Here is a 10,000-nt window from a genome sequence, read left to right on the forward strand (position 1 = left end):
TTGACCGCTTTATGACTGAACGATTTAAGACTGATCGTTTTATGACTGAACGTTTACAAAAAGTCCTCAAATAAAACATGCTGCCGCAAAAACCAGGATTTGTGTAGCCGGTCCCGATTGCATCATATTATGAGTGGATTCTTTTACTTCGACGTTGAATTGTAAGTACACTAGCCCTAGATAGAGCACTAAAAGATCCAGTATTCATCGGTATCTATTGACGCCCACAGAAAACTTGCTCAGGAACCGGACCAGCTTCTACCGATCTACGTGAAGGCGAGTTTGGAGCAGTCCCTGCAGAAAGTGTTTGGCGAAATCGGCGGACAAACAGTCGTTGATTTGCTAAAGTTCGACCCGAAGCGACGCCGGCTGATTTTGCGGGTGCCCAAAGACTTTTACGCCAAGCTACGTGCAGCTCTCACCCTCATCGGAGAGTTCCAAGGTGTTCCTTGCCACTTCCTCGTGCGTAAGGTTTCTCCACTGTTGCTTACGCTAGTGGAAACACATCTCGACTTCTAAGCCCCGAAGCCCCAGTATGTCTCTGTGCAAGAGCTACGGTAAAGATAAGGTGATCTTCGCCACTAAAGAGGATCATGAGACTCCCAGCACGGTGCAGTTGCCGGAATCGGAACCGCGACAGGGCTTGATTTTGGAGAATGGCGATATCAACTGGAACTGTCCCTGCCTCGGAGGCATGGCGATCGGCCCCTGTGGGGTCGAGTTCCGGGAAGCGTTCTCCTGCTTTCACTATAGGTAAGCAGTGCGGAAACACATCCGTCCCAGGATTCCGTATAAACTCTGTTTTGTCACTTGCAGCCAAGCCCAACCCAAAGGATCGGATTGCTACGAGGCGTTTAGTACAATGAACGAATGCATGAGAAACTATCCGGGTGTCTACAAACAGAACCTAAACGAGGAGGAGGATGAAGATGCAAGCAACGTTGCAGGAATGATAGCCGACGATAATGACGACGAGGACGAAAAGGAAGATGTTGATCCACCGGCCAAATCTGCGGCCTCGGAGAAGACAGTAGCTACCAAGGCAAAGTAGTTTGTATTTGGTTTAAAAGTTCCAGAAATTGGCATCTTTGTCTAAAGTAAAGTATGTTGCATTAGTAGTGTTAAAGTTGAACAACCGGTTTCGTTTGATTCCATCATGTTTGGATGACGCCGACGTACAATCGGCTACTGGGTAGATCTCCGATACGGCACAAATATAAAAGTAACAAATCCAATCGTGTGTTTCACGGATTTCGTGGAGAAATCACTACCAATTCCGTTGGAATTCGCTCCAGTTAACTTGTACATAACGTTGTAGATGCTCCGAAACATCGTTCAACGAGCCACGCGCATTGGTACGCCACGTTGTGTTAAACTGTACCTGCCCCTCGCATGGATTACAAAGTCTCGCGGCCGACTGGGATTCACGAGCGAAAGCTGATTTCGAAGGAGGAGGAAAGATTGAATTTTCCCGTGTTTATATCCTTTTTATCCTGTTTTTGGGCCAAGGCCGTGATTTATGGTGCGTTGCTTCGAGTGATCAGGATGCTGCCGTGGTAAACGTAGGCCTTTATCACGTTTCTTTCGTTCGCGCACTTCGATTTTGCTGCTAGTGGCCCCGAGGAGTCAGAGAGGCGTGTGCAGATCGTGTTTGTGTTCGACAAGATGGGTAAGAACGGGATCTTCTCCGGCGAAACGCCGGAAGAACCGGCGCCGAAACTGCGGTGTGCGTCATCCTTTCCCACGGACATACTTCTGGTGCCATGTCATGCATCTTCCGGCGATGGCAAACGTTCCTGTTGAATATGTGGCACCAGGAATCGTGCGGGGAAGGGAAATCCCAATCAACCGAGGGAAAGTGGAGGGGGAGGTTGAGTGATATCAGCCGGAGAAGGGCGTTGCATCTTCCAATTAATCGAGAAGAAGATTGCCTCCCTGCTCCTTGTTATCAAATTTACGTTTCGCAAGTGATTGTCCACTTAAAACAAACATAGCTTCAAGCACTTCTGGGGATGATTTTTTAATCCCTCTTCCCTTATCAATTGCAGCCTCCGCTGGTGATAGCATTAAGCTGGAGAAACACCTGAAACTGCTTAAAGAGGAGTACACGAAGCTGCAGAAAAATTATGCCGAACTCGAGCGCAAGTATAGTAAGGCCGCGGCATCAACCGGCGAGAACGATGTGTCCGGCGAGTTTAGCAGCTTCATCTCCCGGCTCGTTATGACCGTTGCCACGCTGTACGGTCGAACAACCTACTCCGACATAACGATCAAGCTGAAGGACAAATCGATGCCGGCACACAAGTTTGTGCTGAACGCGCGCAGTGAAGAGTGGCGGGAAGATGTGATACTGGACAAAGCGGAACTAGGTACGTGGAGAAAGTGGTTCCCTCCTTGCCCCCTTCCACTTGCTAACTGACGTATGTCGCGTTCATGTTGTAGATTGGTCCGATATGGATGCCGATGTCGGGTACGCTCTACTGCGCTGGATCTACACCGACATCGTTGACTTGCAGCACGACTCGTTGGCGCTGGATTTGCTGAAAACGTCCCATCGCTTCAAGCTTCCGGGGTTGATGGGCCTGTGCGAGCGAGCCCTAGTTTCCTCGGTTTCGGTTCGCTCCTGTGTGCGATTCTACTGTGTCGCGGAGGACGTAGGCGCCTCTAATCTGCTGGAGTACTGTTCCGGATTGATATCAACGCACTGGGATGATCTGACACCTCAAGACTTTGAGCACATGTCCGGCCCGCTGCTGTACAAAATGCTGAAAAGCAAAACTAAACATCCGCTACATGCTGCCGTGCGATTACTACGAGAGGATGTCGTGTTCCTCTGCCTCGTGGAAAACAACGGTTCGGTGAGTAGTCATTTCCTTCCTTCACATCTTGTATACTACCATCGACCAAGGACAGGATTCGGTCGCAGTAGGCGGTTCGATACAACGGTTATTAAGATTTGTTTTATTAGTGCAAACGTTTAGATTTGAGAATTCTCGATTCGTACACCGCTCGGAGAGTGCACTATCATATCACATTTGGATAAAGGCTCGCTTTTTGAAACCTATGTCGGTACGCCCTGCGTAAGCGCACCCGGCTCGCACACATCACTATCAGTGATCTATGTTGCGAAGGTACTTCATCACATTGAACACGAAAATAACGGCCATGGCGTCGGTGTGGTAGCTGCTCCAGTCGGACGTTTTCGTCGCCGAATTGCAGTACGACCCCCGGCAGAAGCAGTACGTGGAGTCGTCGATCGTCTGGCAACCCTCCGTATACGGTTCCTCAATGTTATGCTCCGGTGTCCATCCGGTGCCCGATTTGTAGACCTATGACCCAGCAGGGGAATAGTAAGAGAGGTCGAGATTGCAGTTATTTTGCCAGATGTCTTTCGATGCACTTGCGAAGGAATTACCTGTTCGGTGTTTTTCTGTTGAGCACAGTCTCGACTAACCGTTTCCTGTTCGCCCTTCAGCAGCTGCAGCTTGAAGATACGCTTTACGCACATGGTCGACCATGGGCAGTCGACCGTGTAGTAGTCGGATTCTTCGAATTTCGAGCAGAGCTGTGGTTTCGTGTTGTTCTGGTGCCTGCTCGGTGGTGCCACCGTGCACCGGTAACATTTGATCGCCGAAACACCGTTCATTTCTGTGAGGACAGTGATGAGAGAAAAAAAGGGGAGCCATTAGTTTCAGATTATCAACGAAGCAAATAGCCGTGCTATTGTAGCGGAATATATAATTCCTCTGTTTCCGTAAAGATTTTTTTTTGCTTTCGAATACGATTAGGAGAAAGCGGGATTTCCCTTTCCGTCTATTCCGTTTGCATAACAAAAGTCAAACAAGGCGCCCAATGAAAGTCGTGTAATGCAGCTGTCCAACGGGTTTCTATGCTCTACCTCGCATATTCAAAAAACTCGATGCCCCCAAAAACCCATCAAATGCTGTCTTATCATTGTTGAATTCAGTTAACCTCAGTTAAGATGGTGATTTCTCCATCCGGGGATAGCGTAGCTCTTCGCACCCCTTATCGTAGATACGCTCTCACATACATACGGTTGCACTTATCAGCGACGTGAGTCCGCCCCCCGAACAAAACCACTCGAGCAAGGCAGACAGCGATACTAGTTTGTGTGCCCCATTCTCGAGTGTTCCGATCACCAAGAATCTGCTGCGTGCGGGCAATGGAAAACATTTCATTAAAAGAAGGCCGGAATGACTTAACCGGTGCTGAAATACTCTAACGTTGCTATGCCTGCTAGATCAGATGCTGCAGTATGTGGTTGGGCGAAGGCACAAAAACCTCTTCAGAAAAGGGTACGCTCTGAGGCGGGGCACCCTGTAAACATCAATGAATAACGGATGCATTTCAGTGCTGGCCAAGCTGCAATTCTCTCGCAGTACGAGCACGATAATATCAACATTTCCGCCCGAAGCACGTTCTCCACAGCTTAGCACACAAGTGCTATGGGGTGGTCTGCCTGTCGCGCGAATTACACGCATACTTCAACCAGCAGGCATCACCACCCAAAGCATGGTGCATGATTCACGAAAATCATCTCAGTTGCCGCTGGTATCGTACTTCCGGACAACGGTTGGCTCTATATCTTCTGTGCATGCAGGGGTATCTAATGGTACTCGAGGAAGAAAGACACACTTCAGCCGCTTTAGTGGAGCATTATTCACGGTCCAACGTATCAGTTCGAAGGAACTGCCCTCGGAACCACGAATATTTCCAATGAGTCAGCCAGTAACAGTACAATGAAGGCATTCGAGAGGACAGAGAGAGAGAGTGAAAGAGAGTAAAGCAATAACCATCGCCACTCAGCCAGACAGGCGTCACGGACAATACTGTGAACACCCGTAGACACTGCATGTGTCGCTACTTGTCCGCTCGTTTGAATTAAGGGACACTGTCAGAGTCCATGCATGAGGTACAGAACTAGTGGAATCACTTGCCATGTGCGCTCGTGAAACAACAAAAACCCATTGTCAGATGTCCCACTAGACCTGCCTTTAATGACCTGTCTGCTAATGTCTCAGTCCGGGCATTTGTTTACCACCGGGTCTTCCGGATCGCTCCGGACAAATGGTGTATGATTTTGAGCAACAAGTTTTGCAATGTTTGCTGGTCATATTAATGATGCTAGAACGCATTGCTTAGTAGCTGCAACAGTAGTCACTTACGCGCCAAATGTGAATGTCCTAGGTAGCACGACGAATCGAGTTGATCTAGGTTGCCTAGCTCATGTGACGATCGTACACTCCACTAGTGGACAAGATTCTATTTTGAGAATTGTAACAACTGCTGCGTGCCCGATCCACAACGTCGCTATGTTCGATGCTAGTGCAAAATCTGTGCCGGTCAACCTTAAGCTGGCCACCATGTCTTCGTTTGCTTGCAAAGGGAGCAGCGTTTGTTCCCTTAAAGGACATTTTGATACAATTTAATCAAATATATTAAATATCAGGTGATTTCATGCCGGCGAGAGAGTTTTGAATCGCTTCATATGCCGAGAGGCCGTGCAACTCTCTTTCTCCGCGCTAAGCGCACCCCTACTGGGTGGTCGGTAAACGGTGGCGCCTGATATCTTCCGTCTGTAGCCATCAAGCTGTACGGGATGGTACTCTCGGGCGTACTGCTCTGTGCCCTGGGCTTTAGGCGGTCAGTGCAACCAAGCAGGTTATGACCCAATTCCCTAATTGTCCCAGTTTGCGCTTGGCAAACAGAACAGGCACAAACACAAAGTGGCACACGAGGTCCAGCCGTATGTCACGGATCTGTGGCCCTCTGAAGAAATACCCACCAATTGTCCACAATCAACACTTTCCTGTGCAGAATGGCTTCGAAGATGCGCGTATCTTTCGACAAACACACCTTAGCTATCGTTTGCCGTACGAAACCGGAGGAAAAACAAAATTACCAATCATTCGGGACGGTTGCCGAGTCAAACCAGTTTTGCGGTAGTTCAGTAACGTCCAGCAGCGTATTGGTTCTGGTTTGACCAAGCTTATCGCTTCCTTATTCTAGCAGCACCGGTTGCAGTATCAACCAAGCTCAAGGTTAAGGCAGCTGTTGCTGTCACCTATTAGCCATGACTGACGCGGTTAACGACGGAAAGTAACCTGGAACAGAAGGTCGCTCCTGCAATCTGCTACACTTTTTGACTTGGTTGTTTTCGCCATTACGACTGGCGATATTTTTCGTGATTTTTTGTTTGGTATTGTGATCCATAATTTCAGGCCGCTCCCAGCGGTTAATTGTCAGCGACGCCCATTCGAATCCCACACGACGTTCCGGCATGGTGCTGTCGTGATGTCACACAACTTATATGGCATTTCTACTTGGATGACGCATGGGAACGTTCCGAAGCGAAGATTCAGACCAAGGTGTGTTTAGTGGATTCCCTCTCTTCAATTCAAACGCCAGCACTCAAATCTTGGCTTTATGGGTCTCTCACAATATACCGGGAGGAAGGAATCTGAGCTTTGACAAAGGCCCACCCTCCTTACCAGGTTTATTAATCAACCGGTGACCGGTTTAATGTCCTTAATTGTGTCTTATTAATGAGCTTGTGCTTGTGGTTACGTGGAAATAGAACATTCCAAGCACTGTGGTGCAGTTTACCACCCAGTGTACATTATCTAACATAAGCCAGCCCGTTAATCAATTCCAGTCGAGTGGCGTGCGTGCTCCGCTGGTGCGTGTGCTATACTGTTTCATCGAGCGGAACGGAACACAAAACAAAAACCCCGTATTAAAGTCAACACACTGACATTCCGCTGATTTTCGGTTCATTTTTGGGGGCCATCGAAGAATTAGGGGGGTGATAAACACGTGTTTCACGAATCCGCTGAAAACTGTACCCTTGAAACAATTATCAGTTAGAAGCGGCCTAAACCGGAAGCTCTGGGAGATGTTAGGCGTGTTAGTTACTATCGGGTGACATTGGCTTTCAATCGAGACACGCTGTGGAAGGAAATAATATATTGGCGTCAATGTTCCGTCATTTTTCGTTCGTGCATTTCGTTTCGTTCGTTTCTCCTCGCTTTTGCCGGCAAGCCAAGACGTGTCAATGTTCAATGTCGAGCCGTTGCGAGTTCGAGGCGCGATGTTTAAGCCGTTTGATCAAGGCCAGATAACCAACAATCAAATGGTGATTCCGTGGTGATGATTCCGAATCATTTTGTCAAAAGTTTAAACTGACAACAGCAAATGGACGGTTCCTAATTGAAATAGATTGTTCAATTTGAATGTTTGAGCCGAAGAGCTCCTGTATCATCAGCTGTTCGATCGATAGAAATGTCCACTGTTCATGCGTCATACTCCTGATAGGACGAATACGCGAAATTTACCACAAGTGCATCATGTGCACGTCACTGGCACTGGAGAGAAGATCTGTGAAAAAAACATCACGTCAGAACGTTCCTCTTCTTGCCACACGCGCCTATCGCAACGAACACATTTCCCAGAAACCGGCGTAACATCAGCTGCTCTGGGATCGCTTCGAGTGCCAGTGCACGGCTGAACGGACGGACACATGGAGCAGGCATTCTTTCTGCTTCATTCCAACTGACCGATAGCATGGAGCGCAACACTTGCCCCCATATGGTAAGCAAGCAATGGTTTTAATTTACTTGCGCGCCCTAGCTTCACAGCTTCATCATGCTTCATCACGCAGAAGTAGACTGTGGTTTCAACAGCTTATCGCTGTTTGCGGCGTAGCATTCAACATTCGCGGGTATGAAGCACGCACGTCGGACGGGTACAGTGTTTCAAAACAAGTTCGCACATCAGATCACAAACCGAAGCAGGCGCCGAGAAAGGGTATCAGATCCGTTGCCCATCTGTACTGACCATTCCTCTGGGATTTTGCCATCTCAGTTGTCAATGGGTTTCGAGCGGGAGAAAGGCAAGGAAGAACCCGTTATAGCACCACGAGGTAGTGACCGCCGTTGGACGGTTGGGTCCCTCTCCACTCTACATCATGATGATGATAATTACCTGCAATCAATATTAGAAATAACGCTGTGAGCACCAGCGGCAAATGCCCACTGAAGCATCGCCTGCTAAGTCTTCGATGTTCCATCGGGTCTGCAAAGTTCCTCGTGTGTCACCGTTTTCTGGACGCGAAACAACGAAGATCGTTTGGTCTCGTTGGCCTAGATCGCTTGTACTATGTGTACCAGCAATCAATCGATTGGCAAACCAGCAGTGTCGGGATGATGGGATGACGTTCGGTCTGGTCAGTTCCTTATGCTTCACGGGGAGTTCGTTTAAAGTTCGCAGCACCCATCCGTTGAAACTAGCGTATAGGGACGGTATCCCGTTAACTAAACCACGGCAAAGCTCGTCTCTCGGAACAATGCTATTCACTGTTGTGTTAGGGGTGGTATTTTTTTTATGAACCGGGCACTGGGAGTGGTTTGTTGAATATCTGGCCCAAATCGGTCCCGAAGTGAGCGTCAGCTTTCTTGCGATCGTTCGTTTTGCTGCAGCCTCTCCCTTTTCGAACGGTGAAACTTCCTACCGGCGTTGCAACTTTCACGATCCCGCACAAGTCGGTGGAACAGGCTCCTTGTTCGGAGATTGGATGCTACTGCTGCTGCTGCTGCTGCTGTCGGAGCGGCGGCGACTGACTTTCGCGGAATTCCTCTCAAAGAATGGCTTCGATTGAGTTGGATGCTCGCTCGAAATGTCCATGAAATGAGCAAGAACGACAAAAACAAAAACCAAAACAGCAGCGACAACCGAGGCGGGGTTTTGGTATGGCGGTGACGCACCACGGCCAGACACCGTGAATATTCTCTTTCCGAAAAGCAAAGCAAAACAAGAACAAGGTCACGGTCACTGTCGCCACCGTCTGGCGCGGGTCACCGGGCAATCGGTTGTATCGCCGCTAGGCAAACTCAATTTGAACACGTTTTCCGTCGTCGAAATATTGGCCACTTTGCACTGCATCGATGGATTGGGGGAAAGCTAATTTTAGAATTTGCTGCTTTAAAGTAGCTGGTAGATGATTCCACTGCCGTATGTCGGTGGCATTCCACCGGTTGTGCGAATTGCAGACCACCTCGCCACAGCTCTACTTGGTGCAGCGAGTTAAAGATATGATAAGGCAGACTAGCTGGGTGACTGTTGGCTGGTAGGAAGTAGTATCAGCTGTTGGAAAGGGGCTTTGTGCAAAAGTGTAACCCACACACTTTGCGACACATTGATAATGTTGTGCCGTCGTAATCTACGCGCTTTCACGGGACCACTTATTCGAGAACGAGAGAGCTCGTGCTCTCACAATACGAGGACCGTGCCCCACCGTCAACCAACAACGTGGCAACGATCTTGTCTTCACCAAAGCTTAGTTTCGACTGCGAGCGCGAGAGCCGGTTCGCTGCTATGAATGACCCATGCCGCAAGTCGGAACATGCGTGCACGAACGCGCTGCTTGTTGATGATGCACACTTTCCACGGAAGGCTTGGGCCGGCAAAGGGTTGTTGTAACGAATAGTACCACAATCGATTCCGAAAGAGAAAGAGATGCAGAAGAGAGCTAGAGTAGAGGAGAACAAGAGAAGACGAAAAAAGGGGTTTCGGAGTGTCCCGAAGACGACGATGATACAACGGAATCGAGACGAAAGCTCGGAAGTTCACTTGGAGATCAGAAATGCGAAGGAAGCAAAGGAGAGAATTACAGAGAGCGATAGAACGAAGAAGTGGACTGGAGAAGTGCAATGCACTCGGTAGTGGCCGGCGTTCAACCGTGTGCTACTGCCGTGGTCCACCAGCAGCTCTTATGCGATAAGTAGGTAGGGTTCGATCGGATCATGAGGTGCTTACTTACCGGTTAATAGTTCTTTACATTTCTTTTGCGGAGCATCCGGCCTTTGCCAATTTGGGGTTCGTTCGCACTCCTTGACCAGTCACGTTGTACGAATGGGTGCAATGCAAGAAGTGGCTAGAGAAGCCGGTTGGTTTCAGATTTTCTTTGTATCTTTGGTAATTT

General features: G+C 48.8%; 4 protein-coding genes across 5 annotated transcripts in view; 3 read left to right on the forward strand and 1 right to left on the reverse strand.

The window, feature by feature from the left end:
- The first annotated feature begins 51 nt into the window (after positions 1–51).
- On the forward strand, positions 52–519 carry LOC125959875 (uncharacterized). Its single transcript, XM_049692861.1, has 2 exons — positions 52–161; positions 231–519. Exons 1-2 carry the CDS (start codon positions 130–132, stop codon positions 517–519), a joined length of 321 nt encoding a protein of 106 aa, XP_049548818.1. The 5' UTR covers positions 52–129.
- A 16-nt stretch (positions 520–535) lies between these two features.
- On the forward strand, positions 536–1,135 carry LOC125959871 (mitochondrial intermembrane space import and assembly protein 40). Its single transcript, XM_049692856.1, has 2 exons — positions 536–753; positions 817–1,135. The coding sequence occupies exons 1-2, from the start codon at positions 536–538 to the stop codon at positions 1,049–1,051; spliced, it is 453 nt and encodes a 150-aa protein (XP_049548813.1). The 3' UTR covers positions 1,052–1,135.
- A 288-nt stretch (positions 1,136–1,423) lies between these two features.
- Positions 1,424–10,000, forward strand: part of LOC125959845 (rabankyrin-5) — a 12,448-nt gene continuing 3,871 nt past the window's right edge. Inside the window, exons 1-3 of the mRNA XM_049692815.1 lie at positions 1,424–1,669; positions 2,049–2,369; positions 2,443–2,858. Of these exons, the coding sequence (XP_049548772.1) occupies positions 1,666–1,669; positions 2,049–2,369; positions 2,443–2,858 (741 nt within the window). The 5' untranslated portion in view covers positions 1,424–1,665. The remainder of the gene's footprint in view (positions 1,670–2,048; positions 2,370–2,442; positions 2,859–10,000) is intronic.
- Positions 2,939–10,000, reverse strand: part of LOC125959868 (uncharacterized) — a 7,764-nt gene continuing 702 nt past the window's right edge. Inside the window, exons 1-3 of one of the 2 annotated variants that reach the window (XM_049692853.1) lie at positions 8,005–9,380; positions 3,416–3,648; positions 2,939–3,329 (exon numbers count right to left, since the gene is read on the reverse strand). In XM_049692853.1, the coding sequence (XP_049548810.1) occupies positions 3,111–3,329; positions 3,416–3,648; positions 8,005–8,089 (537 nt within the window). In that variant the 5' untranslated portion in view covers positions 8,090–9,380 and the 3' untranslated portion in view covers positions 2,939–3,110. Of the gene's footprint in view, positions 3,330–3,415; positions 3,649–8,004; positions 9,381–10,000 lie in introns of those variants that run through there. The other variant, XM_049692854.1, reaches the window with a different exon arrangement.

Source organism: Anopheles darlingi, chromosome 2 (genome assembly GCF_943734745.1).
Source record: "Anopheles darlingi chromosome 2, idAnoDarlMG_H_01, whole genome shotgun sequence".
NCBI lineage: Eukaryota > Metazoa > Arthropoda > Insecta > Diptera > Culicidae > Anopheles > Anopheles darlingi.

Bases quoted from the DNA above. Each gene is read 5' to 3' on its own strand.
- LOC125959871 (XM_049692856.1), top strand. From the start codon at position 536: ATGTCTCTGTGCAAGAGCTACGGTAAAGATAAGGTGATCTTCGCCACT. The intron at 754-816 runs GTAAGCAGTGCG...TGTCACTTGCAG, and splicing joins TTCTCCTGCTTTCACTATAG to CCAAGCCCAACCCAAAGGAT.
- LOC125959875 (XM_049692861.1), top strand. From the start codon at position 130: ATGAGTGGATTCTTTTACTTCGACGTTGAATT. The intron at 162-230 runs GTAAGTACACTA...TGACGCCCACAG, and splicing joins TTTTACTTCGACGTTGAATT to AAAACTTGCTCAGGAACCGG.